The sequence below is a fragment of the Leucoraja erinacea genome, chromosome 1 (assembly GCF_028641065.1).
Source record: "Leucoraja erinacea ecotype New England chromosome 1, Leri_hhj_1, whole genome shotgun sequence".
NCBI classification, from domain to species: Eukaryota; Metazoa; Chordata; class Chondrichthyes; order Rajiformes; family Rajidae; genus Leucoraja; species Leucoraja erinaceus.
This window is the reverse complement of record NC_073377.1, coordinates 161,807,967-161,830,392: the sequence shown is the minus strand read 5'-3', so window position 1 is coordinate 161,830,392 and position 22,426 is coordinate 161,807,967. Positions and strand designations below refer to the sequence as shown.

Below are 22,426 nucleotides of genomic sequence, written 5' to 3'. Positions count from 1 at the left end.
GTCTCCAAATTTGACTGCACAAATTAAAAAAGAATAGAGGGAGTACGCAAATAAGATTTTTCACAAACTGTCCCTGGCATGTCAGGACTTCTTTTGATTTGATAAGCCATTGGATATACTTGCTTTTTGCTGAATAGGATTATGGAGATTCAGAGGGGACCTTATAAGCAGGCAGGGATTTAGTTTAATTTCCAAGAAAGTTTGAGGCAGAATGCGAAGACCCTGCTAAATTAAACCTGTGATTTCTGAGTAAATACCTGATTTCCAAATTAAAATCCATCTCTTCACCCGCAAGTGTTTAGTGGAAATATGCAACGCCCAAATATTGCAGAAATGTGCAATCTGGGAAAAGAAAACAAAAAGGTGGAAATATTTCAGCTTTAAAAGGTTACTGACCTGAAACATCAACCGTCTCTCCACGGATGTCCCGATCTGTATTGTATTGTATTGTATATCTTTATTGTCATTTCCTGAGTATTCGCATACCCAGAGGAAACAAAAAAACGTTGCTCAACCAGTGTCCATTCAGTGTACATGAAAAAATAAATAGAAATGAAAATAAAAAATACATGTCATGAACAAATTTAACACTCTACTAAACATTCAACAGCCGTTCCGACCGGCAGCGGCACAACAGTGGCTCTGCTGCAGTGTGGGGGTTTGTGCGCGATACTTGGCAGGGAGCAAAGTCCATTTAACAGTCTTATAGCCTATGGGAAGAAGCCATCCTGCTGGTTTTGCAGCTAATGCTCCTGTACCTCTTCCCAGATGGGGAGGATGGAGAAAAAAAATGTCATGCGATGGGTGGTAAGGGTCTTTGATTGATGGAGATGGCTCTGTTTGATACATCTCTTCCTGTATATGTCCAGCAGGAAGGGGAGTGGAGCACCAATAATCCTGCTTGCGGTTTCACTATCCTGTCCAGTTGGTGCCGATCGTACGCCTTGCAGCTCCGGAACCAGGAAAATCCATCTCTTCACCCGTATGTCAGTGTGCTCTCGACAGTCCCCCTATAAAAAGTCCGTAGGTGTGTGGTGGGGAGGCCTGCTTTACGTAGTCTTCGGAGAGGGTGAAGTCGCTGCTGGGCTCTCTTGACCAGAGCTGTGGTGTTGGCCGTGGACGTCAGGTCATCAGACAGATGTAGTCCTAAGAACTTCTGATGATATTTTCAGCATTTTCTGCCTTCATCGAGAAAGTTCAGTTTGGTTCAGTTTTGTTTATTTATTGTCATGTGTACTGAGGTACAGTGAAAAGCTTTGTTGCGTGGTAGCCAGTCAACGGAGAGAGACCATACATGATTACAATCGAGCCATTCACGGTATGCAGATACAGAAGGGAATAACGTTTAGTGCAAGATAAAGCCAGTAAAGTCCAATCAGAGAGTCCAAGGACCATCATGTAGTAGTTCAGGATTGCTCACTAGTTGTAGGAGGATGGTTCCGTTGCCTGATAACAACTGGGAAGAAACTGTCCCTGATACTTGAGGTGTGCGTTTTCACACTTCTGTACCCTTTGCCCGATGGGGAACGGTGGTGGCGCGTTGCTGCGGCCCGACCCCGGAGCTCGGAAGCTCCAGCTGCAGCCGCAGGTCCGGTGGACTGTGATATCGGGAGCTCGCGGGTCCGGGTGGGAGACCGCTTTCCGGAGCTCCCGCAACGTGACTTCTCCAGCCCGTGTCGCAGGGTTGGAACGACCCGGAGCAGGGCCGTACATCGCCCGGCGCGGCTTTAATGGCCGCGGGACATTCGAACGCCTACCGGGGGCTCCAACTTGTGACTTTTGGGCCTGGAGCGGGGCCGTACATCGCCCGGCGCGGCCTAAAATGGCCGTGGAACTTACCATTGCCCGCCTGGGGCTTCAACATCGGTAGAAAAATGGTACAGGGGAGAGAAAGACTTTGCCTTCCATCACAGTGAGGAGGAGATTCACTGTGATGGATGTTTGTGTAAATTGAATTGTTTGTGTGTCTTGTAGGAATTGTCTCTGTTTGTACGGCTGTGGAAACTAAGTTTTGTTCGAGCCTCACTGAGGTTCAAATGACATGTAATAAATATTCAATTCAATTAGCTGAGAGAGGAGGAGAAAAACTGTTTACTTGAGTGTTGCATTACAATTTGTGACTCTACACGTGTAACCAATCCCCCTCCCCCCCCCCCCCCCCTCAGCTGCAAATTATAGTGATCCAGTCAATCTGCTGCTTTATGCATTTATTTAGTAAACGTTGTAATCTTGGTCTGTCCCAAAACATTTCATAGGGATTGATGTATTTTTAAGATGTAAATGCTGATGGAATGCAGGAAACGCAGCTTAGAATTTTGAACAAAATCATGCAAACTCTGTAAGAGGTTAATTGTCAAATAGTTGCCTAGGAATTGGAATTTCTTCTCTCTGTTTTGCTAAATAAGTGCTCCTGTGCAGTGTGGCAAGTTCAATAACCTGCAAAACAAAAACATTTGTGTAAATGCTTGTTAATAAATTGTCAGCAGTTTATTCCTTGAATCGTGCGATAACGTCACCTTTGGGTTTATCATTGGCAGATGCCACCTTAGCACACTGACCTCTGGGAAGAGAGTGAGCCCTTAATGTGCACTCTTTCTGACTGCCCCAGTGCGCAGGACTGACACCAGTTAAATAAAAATGGCTCACCCCCTGCCACCACTTTGTGTACAGTCTGTATTCATTCACTGACGAGATGTAAAGTTTGTAAATTGAAGCTGTACTTGTTAAAGCATAGGATATATGAGGAAGGGTTTGGTGGTTGAACTTTCTCTTGTTGGTGACAATAGACAGTAGACAATAGGTGCAGGAGTAGGCCATTTGGCCCTTCAAGCCAGCGCCGCCATTCACTGTGATCATGGCTGATCAACCCCAATCAGTACCCCGTTCCTGCCTTCTCCCAAGATCCACTGGCGCGGCTTTAATCCACTGACTCCGCTATTTTTAAGAGCCCTATCTAGCTCTCTCTTGAAAGCATCCAGGGAACCTGCCTCCACCGCCCTCTGAGGCAGAGAATTCCACAGACTCACCACTCTCTGTGAAAAAAAGTGTTACCTCGTCTCCGTTCTAAATGGCTTACTCCTTATTCTTAAACTGTGGCCCCTGGTTCTGGACTCCCCCAACATCGGGAACATGTTTCCTGCCTCTAGCGTGTCCAAGCCCTTAACAATCTTATATGTTTCAATGAGATATCCTCTCATCCTTCTAAACTCCAGAGTGTACAAGCCCAGCTGCTCCATTCTCTCAGCATATGTCAGTCCCGGCATTCCGGGAATTAACCTTGTAAACCTACACTGCACTCCCTCAATAGCAAGAATGTCCTTCCTCAAATGATGGAACCAAAACTGCACACAATACTCCATGTGTGGTCTCACTAGGGCTCTGTACAACTGCATGGTCATTGCCTGGCACAATTATGGCATGTGTATGTCTTTCCATTTTTCATCCCATGCTTGAATGTTGTCCAGGTCTTGTTACAAAGAGCCATATCATTTTTTCAGATTTCAGCAAACGTTCCTATTTGGTTTCCTCTGTTATGGAAGAAAGACCATTTATAAAGCAGTTAAGATGGTTGTGATGAAGAGATTTATCCTAAACAACTTGTGATAACTTCCTGTGGCTAGGAGGATTGCGCTCCAAAAGCCACAATAAATCGTTGTGCAGGGTTGATTTCAACCATTGAAGTGTTTTCCTTACGTTTTCAATGCCTTCAGTTTTACCAGGGTGACTTGATAGATACCACAGTTGATTCAATGATGTCTAGTCTAGATATCAAGGATGGTCACTTTCACATTGCCTCTGGAAATTAGCCTTGGTTTAAAAAGAGCCCAAACTTTTTGTTTGTCTATTTTTAAACCAATGTTGCGCTGAGCACTGGAGATGAACGGCATTGAGAAAATTCAAATTGATTCTTTTTTTTTTAACAGATGCCAGTTTAATCACTGAATTTAAATTCCACAGGTGTCATGCTGGGATTTGAACATTCAATTCTCAAATGTTAGTCCAGGTCTCGTGAGTTGCAAGTCCAACAATTTAACCACATACCACCACCCTATCCACAGGGATTGGGCCTACTGTTCATTTGAACTTGTTGAGCTTATAAAGCCCACTTTTGTTTTATTATTAGCTGGGTTGGAAAAAATAAGTGTTTAAAAGGGCATATTCTTACAGGGAGGGGCCTCACACCGGACTAATTCCAGTGAGTTAGGAATAATTCCTTCATGCAACTCGTAGTGAGGGAAAGAGTTGGTATTGTAGATTTGCTGGTATAAGTCGAGTTAACTCGCCTTGGAGCAATGTTATAACCACTTCTGGTTGTCTTGTTGCTCAGTAGGGAATTTGACCGTGACCATCTTGTAGGATTGTTGGTTGCACTGAAAGCCTTTTTCTTAGCTAGTGTCATTTAGTTTAGAGATTCATTGCTTCACACCCAAAATAATGAAGAATATTCTACGCTGTTGTCTGCTGGGGTAACAACACCACTGCTAAAAGTTGGACAAGCTGGTAATACGAGCTAGCTCAGTGCTGGGAGGGGGGTGGGGGGGGAGGGGGGGGGGAGGAGAGTGGACTCTGTGGTGGATGTGCTTGAGAGGCGTATGAGGAGCAAGGTGCAGGTCATCCTCGACAACTCCGGGCACCCCCTCCATGAAATTCTGGAGGGTCAAAGGAGCACATGGAACAACAGCCGGCTCCTCTCCCTGCACTGTAGAACGGAGCGGTTCAGGAGATCCTTCACCCCTGCTGCCATTAGATTTTATAATACTGACTGCTAGGCTGCATGGGGATGCTTTACATTTTTTATAGTTAATTACTGGGCCTTTTTAAGTATTTATTGTTTTCATGCATTGTCCATATTGTATTTTTTTTTTTGTCTGCTTTCGTTCTGAATGTGGGGGTTTGTTGGTTGTTGGCTTCTGGACATCTGAATTTCCCCAAGGGACTCAATAAAGTATTTATTATTATTAAAGCCCACCTTTTGATTTGTACATCTTCTGCACCATCTTTCAAATGGCTTAATATGAAATGTTGTATCGAGCAATGTTTTGACAGTTATTTGTTTTATATCTTTCAAGGGTGCTGGAACAGATGAAAAATGCTTGATAGAAATTCTTGCCTCAAGAACCAACCAGGAACTTAGAGCGATCTTTCAGGCTTATAAGGAAGGTATGCGCTTGTGTATCCGCGGTATCATCACAGTCATTACTAAAGCAGACGAGTCATCATTTGTTCAGAAAGCAAAAGAAAAACAGTAGGTGCTAAAAATCTGAGATAAAAGGACATATGCCAGGAATATTCAACAGATCAGGCAGCATCCATGGAGGGAGAAAATTAAGTAACATTTTAGATTGCTGACGAAGTTTGACTGAAAGGTAATTGACCCGAATAATTGATTTACTGTGCTACTATATCTGTTTGTTGCTAGATGAAGTTGTGGACATCAAATCTACTCTTTGCTTGAAAATGAGGAGGTGGTTTTAGTGCTGTTAGGTGACTTTTATCTTTTGTATTTGACTTTTGCTTTCCGTTCAATGTTTTACGCACTCTGGCTTTGAACATTGTTTAACACAAAATGGGTATTGTCACTCGGGTGGAACAGGTTCAAATTTATACTAAATCTGCTTTTATATTAAATCTGCATTTGATCCTTGCTTTGTATGGTGCATGTATTGATAGAGGTACTGAAGGAAATATTTCTGTTGGTGTTTGATGATATCTGTTGGCAGAAACACTATCAGGACTAAGTGGTTGCTATTGGTAAGGAAGCTCCAATATTTGTGTGTGACGTTTTAATTCATGTACCTTGGGAAATAACTCTTAATCTTGGCCCTAACAATCTTGTTTAATTTAATACCTTTCAGAATATGACAAAGATTTGGAAGAATGTATTATCAGTGACACTTCTGGACATTTCCAAAGGATTTTGATTATTTTGCTACAGGTAGACATTTAAAAAATTGAAAAATAAGTCTTTATCAATTTACAATATGCCAGACCATTGAGGTTAACTTTTTAAGTGCCATATTTATGGACACATTAGTGCAGTTGTACCTTTTTGGTATTGTTCATAAATTTAAAGTATTGAATTTAAAGTTTGTTTGATACATTTACCAAACAAAATCTGTTACCAATTGTAAAAGGAAATATTAAGGCTGGGCACGGTCACACAGGTAGATTTAAAAGCTGTCTTGAGGAGGGTGGGATGGAGGGGGAGAGGGTGATAAAGAGAGAGAGAGAGAGGTATTTGAGTTTAGATGGGGAATTGATGAGGTTAAGGCCTGGGCAATTGAATGCACGGCCTTGAAGAATGTAAGAAAATGAACAGGGAGAAATAACATTGGGATAAAGATTTTATGATTAATATGCTGTTGGACGGGGATCCAATTTTGGTTGGAGTGGTTGGAATTAGCAGAGTGAGTGTTAGGATGTGTGCGATAGATGTTTGGTTGAGGTAGAAAACTGGCAATGGGAGGATTTCAGTAGCCATTAACAAAGGAATGCATGAGGTGGCGGGGGAGGGGGCTTATGGGTTTAATTACAACTAAAATTGACATTTATTTTACTCCTTGTTAGGCCAGAAGGGATGAGAGCACAACATACACTGAAGCTGAAGTTAAAAAAGATGCTCAGGTGAGTGAAAGCATTTTATAATTGAATTTTTTTCCTTTAACAAAAATAGTTTTTAAATCTATCTTAGATAAATTATTTAAAATTGTATTTTACGCAGTTTTGAGGCTGCTCTACTAGTACCTTTTTTATCTCATTTGGTAATTGGACTCGTGCCTGAATTGTTAGGTAGCCCCATTCTCTTGCAGTGCACAGAAAAAAGTTTGGATAAAACTTAATCCATTTTTTATACTGCTGTTCATTCCATTCTTGAGAGAAAAGTGTTGCTGATCAAATTTCAGAAGTAACTGTATTACTGATTGGGCAATTGTTGACATGTGAGTGTGTGATTCATACATAGTGTTCTCTATAGTTGTATATGAGGAAATAATGACATTGTATTTAAAGTTGGAAGGACCGAATTGAGTTCATGCCTCAACTGGTAGAACTGGTAAAACCACTAATTAATAGAAGCACTTTTGTCCACTGCAATATGCTCTCTTAAGATGAATGCATTATGATAAGCAGAGTATTATTTAGAATTGAGAACTGAGTTATCAGATTGAGGCAGAAGAGACAAAAATTGGGAGCAAAGTGTGAAAATGCTTTGTATGGTACTAGACCAAGTGGGACCCGTTGGGTCCCTGTCACAACAGAGGGCTGGTCCTCGAACGTAATATTCCACCACTCACCCATAGCCCCCAACTGCGCAGGCGCGGCTGACAGGTTCCTGTTATGACACCAGGGATTCCCGTTGTTATGCGAGTCACGGCAACCCTCCCCAAGTGTGCCTCATCCCCAGCACTTCCTTATCATCCCTCCTCTTTCCCCTCTCCTTCTCTCTTGTAATTTAAATGAGATCCCATTTTGATGTCATGGTGGAACGCTGCTGTGTTTTTTAAAAGGGAGTTTCTTTTAATGTAACTGAGATCCCATTGTGATGTCATTGTGGCGTGGAACACTGCTGATGGACAGTTTATGTAGATGAGATCCCATTGTGACATCAAACGCTGCTAACAGCCAGTGCAGATGGAAGACATTTTTGTCAAAGTGGTTTTTGTAAAGTTTAAAATGTGAATAACTTATAAAATATATACCGTCAATGTGAAATAAACTTGATACAGCACACCACAGGACAATGGTGAGTAAGGCGAGCCAGAAATTGTAGCGCTATCGTGTACTGTTTTGGCTTAGTTTCAGGATCAGACTCACAGACATAATAACAAACAAGATGAGAGTTTTAGTAATCCACCACACACCCGTTCCACCAACGCAACCCGTTTGCACCACTCACCCGTTGCCCCAACGTAACCCATTCACTCAACGCAATATTGCACCACTCACCCATAGCCCCCAACTGCGCAGGGGCTGCTCATTTTGCCTTATTCACACTCCCTCATTTTAAACTTTAAAAAAATGTCAATGTACTGTGACTTTATCAAAAAATGCATTTGCACATGCGAGAGCTAGCGGGACTAAGTGAACTTGGATAGCAACAATGGTGTGAGCAGGACTACAATCCCATTGTGACATAATTGGCAGCATATGTAAATGAGATACCATTGTGATTGGAGGATTGTGAGATGCCATTGTGAAGTCATCACTGGAAGCTGCCAGAAAAATCGCAAAGTAGAGTCACAGTTATTCCTCTCAAAGTTGGGTTTTTAAAAAGTTGAAATATCAATAACGTGAAATATAACATCAAATCTGAAGGAAAGTTGACAGGAACGACCATGGGACAAAGGGGTGTAAGGTGGTGCAAATTTTTTTCGCTTCCGTGTGCCGTTTTGGCGTAGATACCATCTCAATCACACATACACACTTTTAGTTGTATTTAATTAATAGACCAAATGCAGACCCGTTCCACACCCGTAGCCTCCATGGGAGGCATGGTCCTGCAACTCGAGTCATTCCCGAACGCAAGATTCCAGCGCTCCCCCTGCCTACCTCAGCAGAGATCTTTAAAAAAAATTCCAATTGCACCTGGCCTGCGTGTTTCAATAGCAATTCACCTTCCCCCTGATGTCTATCCATTGTCACATCATCAGTTGAAGCTGCCATTGTGACGTCATCAGTTGGTTGGTTAGAAATTGAAGGTATTTTAATTTTTTTTAAACTATAATCAGTAATAAGTTGAGAAATAAAGCATAAATTGTTTAGTGAAAGTGATCTCTGCCTCGAGGCGAAAAATGTGAATCTCAATATCATGTAAAAATCATGTGAAAGTTGACATTTTTAAAGCTTTAATCACGTATAACGTGTCAAATATAGGATTGAAATCTTCATTGAGGCTTGATTTTTTAAAAACGTTAATCAGTAATAAGTTGAGAAAGCATAAAATGTTCAGCGAAAATTTCTCGGCCTCAAGGGGGAAAAATGTGAATCAGAATATGTAAGAATCTTGGCATTTTTAAAGCTTTAATCGTGTGAATAATGTGTCAAATATAGGATGACATCTTCATTCAGGCTGGTCTCTGTTAGCTGAGCCTTTGTGACATCATCATTTGAAGCTGGTGTTTTTAATTTTAAAGTCTTTTCATGTTTTTAAATAAAGCATGAAATGTTCAGATAAGGTGATCCCGGCCTCGATGGGAAAAATGTAAGCCTGAATATGTAAAAATGTTATCGTTACCGCATAGTTTTTTCGCGAAGATTTAAAGACAACCGCATAAACACACATATATACACACTAACAAGATCAGAGTTTTAATAAGCATATGATATAGATAGATAAGAAGAATTGGATTGAATACTTTGTCATGTGACAAGTCACAATGAAATTCTATGCAATAGTCCCCACGTAGGGCGCACATAGTGGGGAATTATCCATATATCAAGCTATCAAGTCAATGTTGCAGGTCCTCATTGTGTTTTGGCAGGGCTCCGTTGGTGAGAAATATCCATAACCCAAAATGTTCGCAAGTCAGAAATGTTGCCTCAAATTCTCCCAGTGCCCTACATTCACTGTGAAGGTTCTGCCCTGGTTTGACTTCCCAAAATGCAGCACCTCACATTTATTTACATTGAACTCTGTAAAGGTATCCAAATCTTAGTCCTTATGCAATCACACTTATTTAATGCTCATTTGCAGGGTTAGGGAGTGGGTGTGAAGGAGGGGTTATGAAGATGAGCCTAATATTGACTGCAGTCCGAAGTGTTCAATTATCTATGTGTGTGTGTGTGTGTATATGTGGTATGCATATATAATTTGTATTGTTTCTACACAACAGGAACTGTTTCAAGCTGGAGAACTGAAATGTGGTACAGATGAGTCAATGTTTCTCTCCATCGTAGGGAGCAAGAGTGTTCATCATCTTCGTCAAGGTTTGCATTGTTGGCTTTGCTTTCATTACTGACTACTAATTATAACTGTGGTGATGTGTCATGCAACATTTTAGACTTTCATGACTTCAACAGAGTATTTGGGGGCAAATATGATCAATTGAAAATTTGGATTGGCTAAATTCTAGAATATACTATTATTTTATTTCTTGTTGAGATTGGAGAACATTAAGCAAATGTTAACATTGCAGGCCTGAAACAAAATGAAGAAAAGACTTTTCACATATTACTGGGAGACTAAATATTTAAGAGCTTGTATTTGTGGAAGACTCGTCTTTGAATGATCCAAAATGTTCATTAGCCAATGGACTGCTGTTTAAATACAATTACGCCGAATATTTCTCCACTACATTGATGACTGCATTGGAACAGCCTCCTGCATCCTTGGACTATCTCTCATGCTTTCCTTTCACTGTCTCTCACTACACAGAGGGCAAATTATCCACTGACATCTACAAACTCTAAGAACAGCACCTTGTATTCTGCTTGTATACCTATGGTATGAGCATTGAACGTGCCAATTTGCAGATATGCAGGTTTGTAGGTTAATTGGCTTCCACAGATTGCCCCAAGTGTGTAAGATGCAAAAGTGGAATAACATGGAATTAGTGTGTATCTCTGAACTAAGCAGCACTCTTTGTTTTGGAAGTAGTTGGATAGCTGAAATGAGGAATAGTATTTGGATTGTGTAGTCACAATGTTAGGTGAGAGATACAGCAATATACATTTTGAATTTAGCAAAGCATTCGACAAGGTTCCACATGGTAGGCTGCTCTGGAAGGTTAGATCGCATGGGATCCAAGGAGAGATAGTTGAATGGATAGGAAATTGGCTTCATGGAAGGAAGCAGCAGGGTGATGGTGGAAGGTTGCTTCTTGGACAGGAGGTCTGGGACTAGTGGTGTGCCTCGGGGTTTGGTGCTGGGCCTGTTACTGTTTGTCATCTACATGAATCATTTGGATGAGAACATACATGGCAAGATTAGCAACTTTGCTGATGATACAAAAGTTATAGTTGCAGATAGTGAAGATGGTTGTGAAGAATTGCAGCAGGATGTTGATCGATTGGCCAGGTGGGCCGAGGAGTGGTGGATAGAACAAGAGAAATGTGAGATGTTGCATTTTGGGCAATCTAACATGGGCAGGACATACATAGCGAATGGTAGGCCTCTGGGCAGTGTTGTAGAACAGAGGGATCTAGGAGTACAGGTGCATGGTTCCTTGAAGGTAAGTCGCAGGTTGATCTGGTGGTCCAAAAGGCTTTTGGCACATTGACCTTCATCAGTCAGAGTATTGAGTGTAGAAGTTGGGAGATCATGTTGCAGTTGTATAAGATGTTGCTGAGGCCGCATTTAGAGTGTTGTGTTCAGTTCTGGGCACCGTGTTATAGGAAAGATGTTGTGAAGCTGGAGATGGTTGTTTCCAGGACTAGGAGGTTTTTTTTTTGTTTTTTTTTGTCTTGTTTATATGTAGTGTTTTTTTTTTTTAGCTGAGTATGTGTGTGGGGCCGGGGGGGGGGGGGGGGGAACTTTTAAATCTTTCCCCTGCACGGAGGACCCGACCTTTTCTCTGTCGGGTCTCTGTTGTCGTTGGGGCCTAGCACCGTGGAGCGGCCTCCAACCGGAACGACCTGGGGCTCCAGTCGCGGAGCCTGTGGACTTACTTACCATCACGGAGCTGGCCGAGTTCGGAACAGGAGGAGCAGTGGTGGCGCGCTGCTGCGGCCCGACCCCGGAGATTCGGAGGCTCCAACCGCAGGTCTGGTGGACAGTGACAGCGGGAGCCCGCGGGTCCCTGGTGGGAGACCGCTTTTCGGGGCTTCCGCAACTGCGACTTTCCCGCCCGAGTTGCGGGGTTTAGGATGACCTGGAGCGGGGCCTTACATCGCCCGGCACGGCTTTAGCGGCCATGGGACACTTACCATCGCCCGCCGGGGGCTCCAACACCAAGACCCAGAGCGTGGCCTTGCATCGCCCGACGCGGCTTTAATAGCCGCGGGACACTTGCCATCGCCCGCAGGGGACTTTGACTCTGACATCGGGAGGAGTGCAGGGGAGAGATAAGACTTTGCCTTCCATCACAGTGAGGAGGAGATTCACTGTGATGGATGTTTGTTAAATTGTGTTGTGTCTTGGTTCTTTTTTTTTTCTTGTGTGTATGACTGCAGAAACCAAATTTCATTTGAACCTCAAGAGGTTCAAACGATAACAAATAAATTGTATTGTATTGTATTGTCTGAGCTAGGGAGAGGTTGAGTAGGCAAGGATTCTATTCCTTGTAGCGCAGAAGGATGAGGGGTGATCTTATAGCTGAAGGGCCTTTTCCACACTGTATCACTCCATGACTCCAAATTCTTCAGCACTTTGCTTTATCATAAATTAAAGTTATTTTTTAATCAAATCAACAAGGATTAGATATTAAATGTGTGTACTTTCATTGTCGTGATTATTGGAAAAGATGACTGTTTAATTGTATTATCATCTTCAGTTTTTACAGAGTATATGAAAATCTCAGGCTACCAAATAGAAGAAAGCATTTCTTCTGAGACATCTGGAAATTTGAGGAGTGCTTTGCTAGCAGTTGGTAAGATGCAAGAGATAATATTCTCTCAGAGTTGTGTAAAATTTGTAACATAAACCAGGCTACCTAACTCCACTGATTTTTTTTTTTTTGATCAATATGAGCCACCTACCAATATTCTTAAATCAATATACAGTGCCCTCCATAATGTTTTGGACAAATACCTATTTATCTATTTGCCTCTGTACTTCACAATTTGAGATTTGTAATAGAAACAAAATCTCATGTGGTTTAAGTTAAGTGGTTTAAGCAGTGTTTATACATAGTGCCTCCATTTCAGGGCACCATAATGTTTGGGACACAGCAATGTCATGTAAATGAAAGTAGTCGGGTTTAGTAATTTTTTGCATATCCTTTGCATGCAATGACTGCTTGAAGTCTGCGATTCATGGACATCACCAGTTACTGCGTGTCTTCTCTGGTGATGCTCTGCCAGGCCTGTATTGCAGCCATCTTTAGCTTATGCTTGTTTTGGGGGCTAGTCCCCTTCAGTTTTCTCTTCAGCATATAAAAGGCATGCTCAATTGGGTCCAGATTGGGTGCTCGACTTGGCCGCTCAAGAATTGACCATGTTTTAGCTTTGAAAAACGACTGTGTTGCTTTAGCAGTATGTTTGGGATCATTGTCTTGCTGTAGAATAAACTGCCGGCCAATGAGTATTGAGGCATTTGTTTGAACTTGAGCAAATGGGATGTGTCTATACACTTCAGAATTCATTATGCTACTACCATCAGCAGTTGTATCATCAATGAAGATAAGTGAGCCAGTGCCTTCAGCAGCCATACATGCCCAGACCATAACACCCCCACCACCGTGTTTCACAGATGAGGTGGTATGCTTTGGATTGTGGGCAATTCCTTCTCTCCTCCATACTTTGCTCTTGCCATCACTCTGTTATAAGTTAATCTTCATCTCATCAGTCCACATAACCTTTTTCCAGAACTGTGATTGTTCTTTTAAGTACTTCTTAGCAAACTGTAACCTGGCCATCCTATTTTTGCGGATTGCATTTCTGTTTCTGTTCATGAAGTCTTCTGCGGACAGTGATCATTGCCAAATCCACACCTGACTCCTGAAGAGTGTTTCTGATCTGTCGGACAGGTGTTTGGGGATTTTCTTTATTATAGAGAGAATTCTTATGTCATCAGCTGTGGAGGTCTTCCTTGGCCTGCCAGTCCCTTTGCGATTAGTAAGCTCACCAGTGCTCTCTTTCTTCTTAATGACGTTCCTGTTGATTTTGGTAAGTCTAAGGTTTGGCTGATGTTTCAAACAGTTTTATTCTTGTTTCTGTCTCATAATGGCTTCTTTGACTTTCATTGGCGCAACTTTGGTCCTCATGTTGATAAACAGCAATAAAAGTTTCCAAATGTGATGGAAAGACTGGAGGAAAGACTAGGTGCTGAGAGCTCTCTTTTACCTGCGTTAAGGAGGCAATTAAACACACCTGAGCAATTACAAAGACCTGTGATGCCATGTTTCTTGTTCCAATCTTGTTTCACCATGTATGCAATGGTCAATTGGGTTGTTAGGCCTTTGCCAATATTTGTGCAAATTGATTAATGGAAACCTAATTCTATAAGTGGACCTTTAAATTTGTTAACCTTAGTAAAACAAAAAGTGGCATTAATAATCTATATACACATTTTATGTTTTTGTTTAATTTCAGTCAAGTGTATAAGAAGTGTTCCTGAATATTTTGCTGAAACACTCTACTATGCCATGAAGGTCTGTTCATTGATATATTAATCTCAAATAAACGTAATTAATTTTTTATTAAAGTTTTCTTAAAATATAAAAATGACCAGATTTGTACATGTTTCCTTGTACTAAATGGAAATGCTTGTTACCAAGAACTGTTGTTTGGGAGAGAATATTAAAATAACATGATCAAGAAAACATTCTGTAAAGTTTTTTGCAAAATAAATATCTGCTGGAGAAACTCAGCAGGTCAGGCAGCAACTGTGTAGGGAAATGGACAGATGTTTCGAGGTTTCTGATCCGAGCCTTTCTCTGTCCATTTTCCTCCACAGATGCTGCCTGACCTGCTGAGTTCCTTGGGCACTTTTGCTCAAGGTTCCAGCATCTGTAGTCTCTTGTGTCTCTCTTGCAATGTTTGTAAGTATCCGATTCTCGACACAATTGCATCACGGGTATCTTTATTATCTTTCCCATGTTCCAAAATAGGGTAAAACTAAAGTTTTACTTGAAGCTAATGTTTAGTTTAGACATGGTGCCCTTGGGAACCTGGTTGGTAGGTTGAGTTGGTCTTTGACATTAAGGTCACAGCAGGCATTGGTGAATGTCCTGACATCTTATCCAGGTGCTGCAGGTATGGAAGCCACTATCGTTCTGCCAGACGTCTATGCAGCTGTCCGAGGCTGACTCCAGTCTAACTGCTGTGGATGTTTGTTCCAGCAAATCACACCACACAGCTGGACTTGCGGCTTGGAGTTCTTCAAATGATAAACACCGTATTAGGTGTTAATTGTTCATACTGATATTTAGAAAAAAAAATTGTGCATTCCATAATTTGCCTATGGATTGTCAAACCTAACATTGTCGAAAGTAGCTAAGTGACTATTTTGACTTATTTCCTTTTGTAATTAGGGAAGTGGAACCAATGATGAAACACTCATCAGGGTTATAATTTCAAGGAGTGAAGTTGACCTGATGGATATTCGTAAGGCATTCTATGACAACTATGGAAAAACTCTCCAGAGTATGATCAAGGTATGACTGTAAAACAGAACGCGTCACCTAGCCGACTCCTGGATCAGTCAGTGATGTGTCTTTACATAAAGTGGATGTGGAAATATATTTAAAAATAAATAAGAGGTAGGAGAATTAAAGGATAAGTTTTTTAAATATATGTGAAGAATGGTTGATATCTGGAACATGCGACCAGAGGGGATGGTGGAATCGGATACCGTTAGTATTTTTAAGAGACTTTCACAATAAACGACAAGGTGTTGAAGAATACAGTCTTAATACATGTAAATAAGATGAGTGTAGATGAGCAAAAGGGCTTGCATAGTTGTTGCGGGCTGAAGGGCTCATTTGCATGTGTTACAACTATGACTAATAAGTACTAATGGTCACTAATGAGTAATTGTCCTACTAAATAAAAGTCTGGTAGAGGTCCAAATACAAAAGTGAGCATGTATTTAAATCATGGTCCATCACAAAAGATAGATATAATTCATTATTAGTTATTATTTACAGGGAATGAGAATGAGAGGATAAGAGAAAGAGGTAATTTATTCTTAAATGTTGAATTACAGGTGCACAACCTTTTATCCAAAAGCCTTGGGACCAGACACTTTTCGTAATTCAGAATTTTTCGGCTTTCGGAATGGAAGATTTTTAGCGTAGATTTTAACGCTGGCGCAGTGGTACAGTGCTCGGCTCATATCTGCAAGGTCGCGAGTTTGCGCCTCGATCCCGGCAGTTACTCGATCGCGAGTTTGAGTCTTCAATGTAGTTTTTTCTTGCAGAATAGGAGAGAATAGGGAGGGTTAGGCTGGGATCATTCTCTGCGAGATGATCTTAGTGCGGGAGACAAGTGTAGGAGAGGTGTACTGACTGTGTGGGCAGCACTTTGGAAGTGATTGCCCACCATTCTCAAAAGCCGCTGTGTCTCCCTGTCCCTCCAACTCCAGAGGAATCCGCTCCCCGATGGGCCGCTACGGCGACAAGTGGCAGTTCGCCCACAGCCCGAGCTGCGCCCCCTCATCCGCAACCCGGGTTCCTCTGGAGTTGGAGCGGGGCTGGGCTAGTTGTTGCTGGCTGTGAGTCTCTGGGATCTCCGTGCTTGCAGTGGGCCTGGGGGTCGGTGTCCCGATGAAAGGGCGCAGCTCGGACTGTGGGCGAACTGCCACTTGTTGCTGTAGCGGCCCATCGGGGAGCGGCTTCTGGTGGTCCTGACGTCTCTCAGCTCCTGTCCAGGGGGGTGGCCGGAGGCGTCAGGACCAACAGGAACCCGCTCCCCGATGCGCCGCTACAGCGACAAGTGGCAGTTCGCCCACAGCCCGAGCTGCGCCCCCTCATCCGCAACCCGGGTTCCTCTGGAGTTGGAGCGGGGCTGGGCTAGAGTTGCTGCTGGCTGTGAGTTTCTGGGATCTCCGTGCTTGCAGTCGGTGTCCCGTTGATCCTGACGTCTCCGGCCACCCCCTTGGAATGGAGCTGAGACGGGGAACTGTACCGCCCTTGCCCCCTCCCTCTGCAACTGCAAATAACCCCACAGTTCCCAGTCTCAGCTCCTGTACAGGGGGTGGCCGGAGATGTCGCAGCCCGAGCTGCGCCCCCTCATCCGCAACCCCAAGACCAAGACGCACCTTGCACACCATCACCTTCGGTCCCTACGGGGAGCGTGTTCCTCTGGAATTGGAACGGGGCTGGGCTGCTGCTGGCTGTGGGTCTCTGGGATCTCCGTGCTTGCAGTGGGCCTGGGGGCCGGTGTCCCGTTGGTCCTAACGTCTCCGGTGACTGGCACTGGCTCCGACGTGAAGACAGTGCAAAGCCCTCGCGCAGGTGCAATGGGCGGGGAGCTGGAGAGGGGAGGGAAGGGGTCACACACATGTGACCCCTGTGTATCGTGAGTCTACCGTGGGAACTTTTTAACTCAGTGGGCAGGCAGCAGCAGATTGTCAATTATTAACCCTCCCGCGCAATATACCCTCACCTTCTCTTTTATGAATGGGGATTTAGTTCCCCTTTCTTCGAGGACCGACCGGAGGTTCCGCTGTCACCTCTGCGGGCCGCCCTCGGTGAACGTCTTCAAGGACCTTTCTTCAAGGACCGAAAAAATGTCCGCTATTCGGAGCTTTTCGTTATTTGGAACTTCGGATAAAAGGTTGTGCACCTGTACTTGGAAATCAAAGCAGTTTGCCTGTGCAATTAATTGATGAATGTATTAAGATAAATAAAGATAGCAAAACAAAGTTTTTCACTGTACCTTAGTGAACCTAACCCTAAATATCCTAGTGTAGTTTAACACTAGCATTTTCCCAACTATGTGGAAAATCACTTAATCTGCCCTGTCTTCTAAATATGAGCATTATCTGCAAAATTGCTGCTTCATCAGTCTGCTCTTGGTCAGTGCTAAAGGAGAAATAAAACTTACTCTCAAATATCATTAATCAAGAATGATTTCTAATAAGGTTGCACTTCTCATTGCAGCCCTGCCCATCTTGGATAAAAGAGCCAAATTACATCATTAGGATAAAAGAGATTTGCCCCAAGCAGAAAGATGCACCTGTAGTAAACTGAAGTTGATGAGGATCGAGAACAGAATCTCCACTTGCTGGAGTTCTGCCTTGCAAAAAGAATTGTGGTTGTGGCAGTTGTAGGCCAGTCATTACTTCCTGAATGTGTATGACTCGCCCAAGTTAACAATTGAGGCCTTGCATGACTGCCTAATCAGTCTATGGACAGCTCTAAGATGTCCCATGACGTTTACCAACTACCTTGCCAATTATACTTGAACACATACAATGAGTTCTCTGAATCTGCACTAATCAAGGTTTAGCTTAGTTTTTTGGCTTAGAGATACAACGTGGAAACAGGCCCTCTGGCTCACCGATCCTGTGCCGACCAATGATCGCTGTTAACTGGCGCCATCCTACACGCACTCGGGACGATTTTTACCGAAGCCAAATTAAACTACAAACCTGTATATTTTTGAAGTGTGGGGAGGAAAGCAGAGCACATGGGAGGAAAACCCACATGGTTACAGGGGTAGAACACTCCAAAGGCGTACAGGTATGCAGGTATATTGTCTTGGTAAATATATAAATTGTCCCTAGTGGGTGTAGGATAATGTTAATGTGCAGGGATTGCTGGTCGGTGCAGACCCGATTGGCCGAAGAGTGGTCCTGCTCTAAATCTCTAAACTAAACATACAGACACTATATAGACAGCACCTGTAGGCAGGGTCGAACCTGAGTCTCTGGTACTGTGGGGCAGCAACTTGACCATCGCGACTATGTTCTCTACATTGTAAGGTGATATGCACCTATATATACTGTAGCTTCTATGTCATGGATGCATCTAAAGCAAGCTGCTGTTGATGTTGCCACACAAGAATTTATTCTCAACCTGGATAGCTGCTCCTTGAGGTACCAAGGTCTAAGCGGAAGCTCAGAGGGGATAGAGCCTTTTCTGTTGCTGCTCCGGCACTCTGGAACACCTTGCCGTTGCACTGTCCATCTTCAAATCCACCCTAAAAACTCATTTTTATTCTCTGGCTTTCGACACTGGCTGAGACATTGCTCCTGTTTTTAGTGCTTTTAATGTCTTTTAATTTTTACTGTTTTATAGTTCTTTGTTTTACGGTTTTTAATGGTTTGTAATAACTTCTTGTCCATGAGTTCTCATGTACAGCACTTTGTGGCAACTGCAGTTGTTTAAAGTGCTTTATAAATAAAGTTATTATTATTATTATTAAATGGTTTCTGAACACAACAGCTCAATTTTCAAGAACAACCATTAACAAATTCCTTTTCTTTTGCAGAGTGACACGTCGGGTGATTACAGAAATGTCCTTCTAAGCTTGTGCGGCAGTGAAGATAATTAATGCTCTTTTTGAAATAATGAATTCCATAGTCAGTATTGAAGTTTTAACCTGTTAATTGCTTATCAAAGTACAATTGCAATGCAAATGCTTTTTAATGAATTAGAGCTTGCAAAACATGTTAAGATTTATCTAATCTTAAATTAGTTCCTAATAATGCCTTATTGGAATTTTGCAGTTTGAATATTGCAAATAATTTTACTACCAAATCCAATAATTAACACAGTAAATAATTAAAGCTGTTTTATTTGTTGTAATAGTATTTCTGTGAAATGGAATGGATAACTGTAAGATTGCATTGGATGGCATAAGATAACTAAGTTCCAATCTGAGCTGGGGAACTACTTCATGTTATACGATTAGTAATCCAGAGCCATGAATTCAAGTCCAAATATAAATTTGAATACTTAAAGTTAAAAAAAATCTTGAATAAAAATATGCCTATAGAGGTATTAAAATCTATCTGGATTATTAATATCCTTTTCTGGAAGGAAATTGACCATCCTTCTCAGGTCTGGCCTACAGTGACTTTAGACAGGCAGCAACTCTTATCTGCCCATAAGAGCAATGGCCATGCAAATCAATCAGTGACCAAATTCAATACATAGATAATTAAGGAAGTTTGTCATTGCACTGTCCCTGAGAAAATGGGGATTTCATTGCACTTATCAAATTACTGAGATGAATAAATATTCAGTCCTAAAACATTTCTGTCTGAGCAATGGACCAACTCATTTTTAAATTTTGTTGTTGTTGGCATTCCAAGGAATGATTTCTGTTGTATTTGTTTGCATCTGGAAGACCACCGGATAATATTTCTATTGGGTTAGTATGAAGATCGCTGGGTGGTTGGATGGTTATTCAGTAATTGTGAAATCATTAATAGTGATGTCGATCTTCATAATTGGCAGTATACAAGGAACCCTTTTGGAATTAGTTTTTTTCTGGGAACATTTCTAAGCTGTATTTAATAGTTTATGCTCTACTGCATTGTTTTAATTAATACATGCAAGGGATTAATATGTAATATGCACACTTAATCCCTTAGCTATTACATGTTATTATAATGTTTACATAGCTGAGTCAAACTATTGCTTTAAAAGAATAAATGTCTGCCAATTGCTTTTCACGTGTAATATATTTGTTTCTCAAATAAATCTGTGAAAAATATGGATCGGTCGCCTTTCCATTCATGGATCTAAAGGGCCTGTCCCACGATCATGCGGCCTGCATGTGGCAAGCGCGACCAAACCGGAGGCGGGGGCCGCGCGGAGGTCGCGTGATCCCGTACGAGTTGACGTGAAGTTCGAGCGAAGTCAGCGGGAGGTTCGCGCTAGGCACATGCTGACAAGACGCTGCGTATGGCGTGGAGACACTGCGCACGCCCGTCAAGGTGGTGCGTACGGCCTCAATGCAGCTGCGAACCGGCAGGACGTTGCCGCGCGGAATTTTTAGACAGTGTCAGTTTTTCGGAGCCCTGCGCGGTCGGGACCAGCTCCGCACAACTCCATAGGGCTCCAGCGATCGAAGTGGGACCGGCCCCGTGAGGCCGTACGGCTCAAGAGACCACGTTAGGACCCGCTTGCCGCATGCAGTCGCATGCTCGTGGGTCAGGCCCTTTACTCCCTTAGCAATGAAGGCAAGAATACCATTTGCCTTACCACCCTATATACTTATGCTTCCACTTTTCTCTGCACAAGATCTATCTGAACATCAATGCCATTAAGGTTTTTCCCCTTATGATTTTATATAGTTCACTCAAATCTGCCCTCAGCCTACTGCGCTCCAAGGATTAAAGTCCTAGCCTCCCCAACCTCTCCCTATAGCTCAGCCCTTCAGATCTTGGCAATGTACTTGTAAAATTTCACTTCACCCTTTCCAGTTTAATTGTAACTTTCTATAGCAGGATGAACAAAACTGAACACAAAACACCAAGAGTGGCCTCATCATTGTCTTATACAACTGTAACATAACATCTGTGACATAAAGACCAATCTGCCAATAGCTTTCTTCACCGCCCCATCTACCTGTAATGTCATTTTCAGTGAACTATGTACTTGTGCTCCTAGATTCCTCTGTTCGATAACACGCCCCAGAGCACTACCACTTGTTGTGAAGGTCCTGCCCTGGTCCCAGTTCTCAATGCAACACTGCACATTAATTTGAATTAAACTCCATTAGCCATTCCTTGGCCCACTTGCCCAGCTGGTCAAGATCCTACTGTGATTCTTAATAACCAACTTCACTGTCCATGGTACCACTTATTTTAGTGAGATCAGCAAACTTGCTAATCGGGTCTGTTTGCATGTTGTATCTCTAAACTAAACTAAACATATTCATATCTCAAAACACACAAATCAGGAATTGGAATAGTTTTTTCCTGCTTGGTAAGGTGAACATCATCTAAGCCTCTTACACCATAATAATGCAGAAATGTTGTTCCTTTAAATTTTGTTTTTTAGTTTGAGATTTTAAGTAATTCATAGGGAACCAGGGAAAAGGAAAACTTCAATTGAAATTGTCAACTTTCCTGCACCTGGGAGACAGACCCCATGAGGATCTCCGATCCTCTCCCCTCTACTATCCTTGACCTGGCACTTTCCTCTTCCTCTAATACTAGTCTAGTTCTTTCACCTTCCTTATTTCCTGGCCTGACTCTCCCTCTCCTTCATCCCTGTCAGAGCTCCTTTGCCCCCTCTTCCATCACTGGCCTAACTCTTTCTGGCCTTCATTTCCCCACCCCCCTCCCTCCCCGTCCACAACTGGCCTTGCTCTTTCCACTACTCCACCTTCAACCTGTACTTCACTGTAACATCGATGACTATACTTTTGACATTTTGTATTATACACCATGAATTTGAGGGCATTCGCAGCATCTCCACACATGTGGAATATAACACGGGTGATAACAGAGTTCGTGTGCCTAATTATGTCCTCTTCCATATCCTCCACTGTTCATCTCATTGTCATATAGTCAATCATACAGCATAAACACAGGCCCTTTGGCCCACGTTGTCCATGTCGACCAAGATGCCCCATCCACGCTAGTCTCACCTCCGTGTTTGGCCAATATCCTTCTAAGCCGTTCCTGTCCATCAGCCTGTCCAAATGTCTTTTAAATGTTGTTATAATATCTGCCTCAACGACCTCCTCTGGCAGCTCGTTCCATATATCATCCCCCTCCCATTCCTCGGGCTGCTTTGAAATCTTTCCCCTCTCATTTTAAACTTATGTCCTCTGGTTCTTAATTCCCCTCCTTTGGGTAAAAGACTCTGCATTCTTCTCTATCTCAGTGATTGTAGGTCATTCCAATTGATCTATAATCAAGGTATTT

The 22,426-nt window shown here is 42.5% G+C and overlaps 1 protein-coding gene across 2 annotated transcripts in view; it reads left to right on the top strand.

Moving 5' to 3' along the window:
* Nucleotides 1-20,263, top strand: part of LOC129704159 (annexin A5-like) — a 31,218-nt gene extending 10,955 nt beyond the window's left edge. For both annotated transcript variants that reach the window (XM_055647085.1, XM_055647093.1), the window contains exons 6-13: nucleotides 5,070-5,160; nucleotides 5,856-5,935; nucleotides 6,568-6,624; nucleotides 9,831-9,924; nucleotides 12,429-12,524; nucleotides 14,188-14,246; nucleotides 15,129-15,251; nucleotides 19,033-20,263. In XM_055647085.1, the coding sequence (XP_055503060.1) occupies nucleotides 5,070-5,160; nucleotides 5,856-5,935; nucleotides 6,568-6,624; nucleotides 9,831-9,924; nucleotides 12,429-12,524; nucleotides 14,188-14,246; nucleotides 15,129-15,251; nucleotides 19,033-19,095 (663 nt within the window). In that variant the 3' untranslated portion in view covers nucleotides 19,096-20,263. The remainder of the gene's footprint in view (nucleotides 1-5,069; nucleotides 5,161-5,855; nucleotides 5,936-6,567; nucleotides 6,625-9,830; nucleotides 9,925-12,428; nucleotides 12,525-14,187; nucleotides 14,247-15,128; nucleotides 15,252-19,032) is intronic.
* Nucleotides 20,264-22,426: the final 2,163 nt, after the last annotated feature.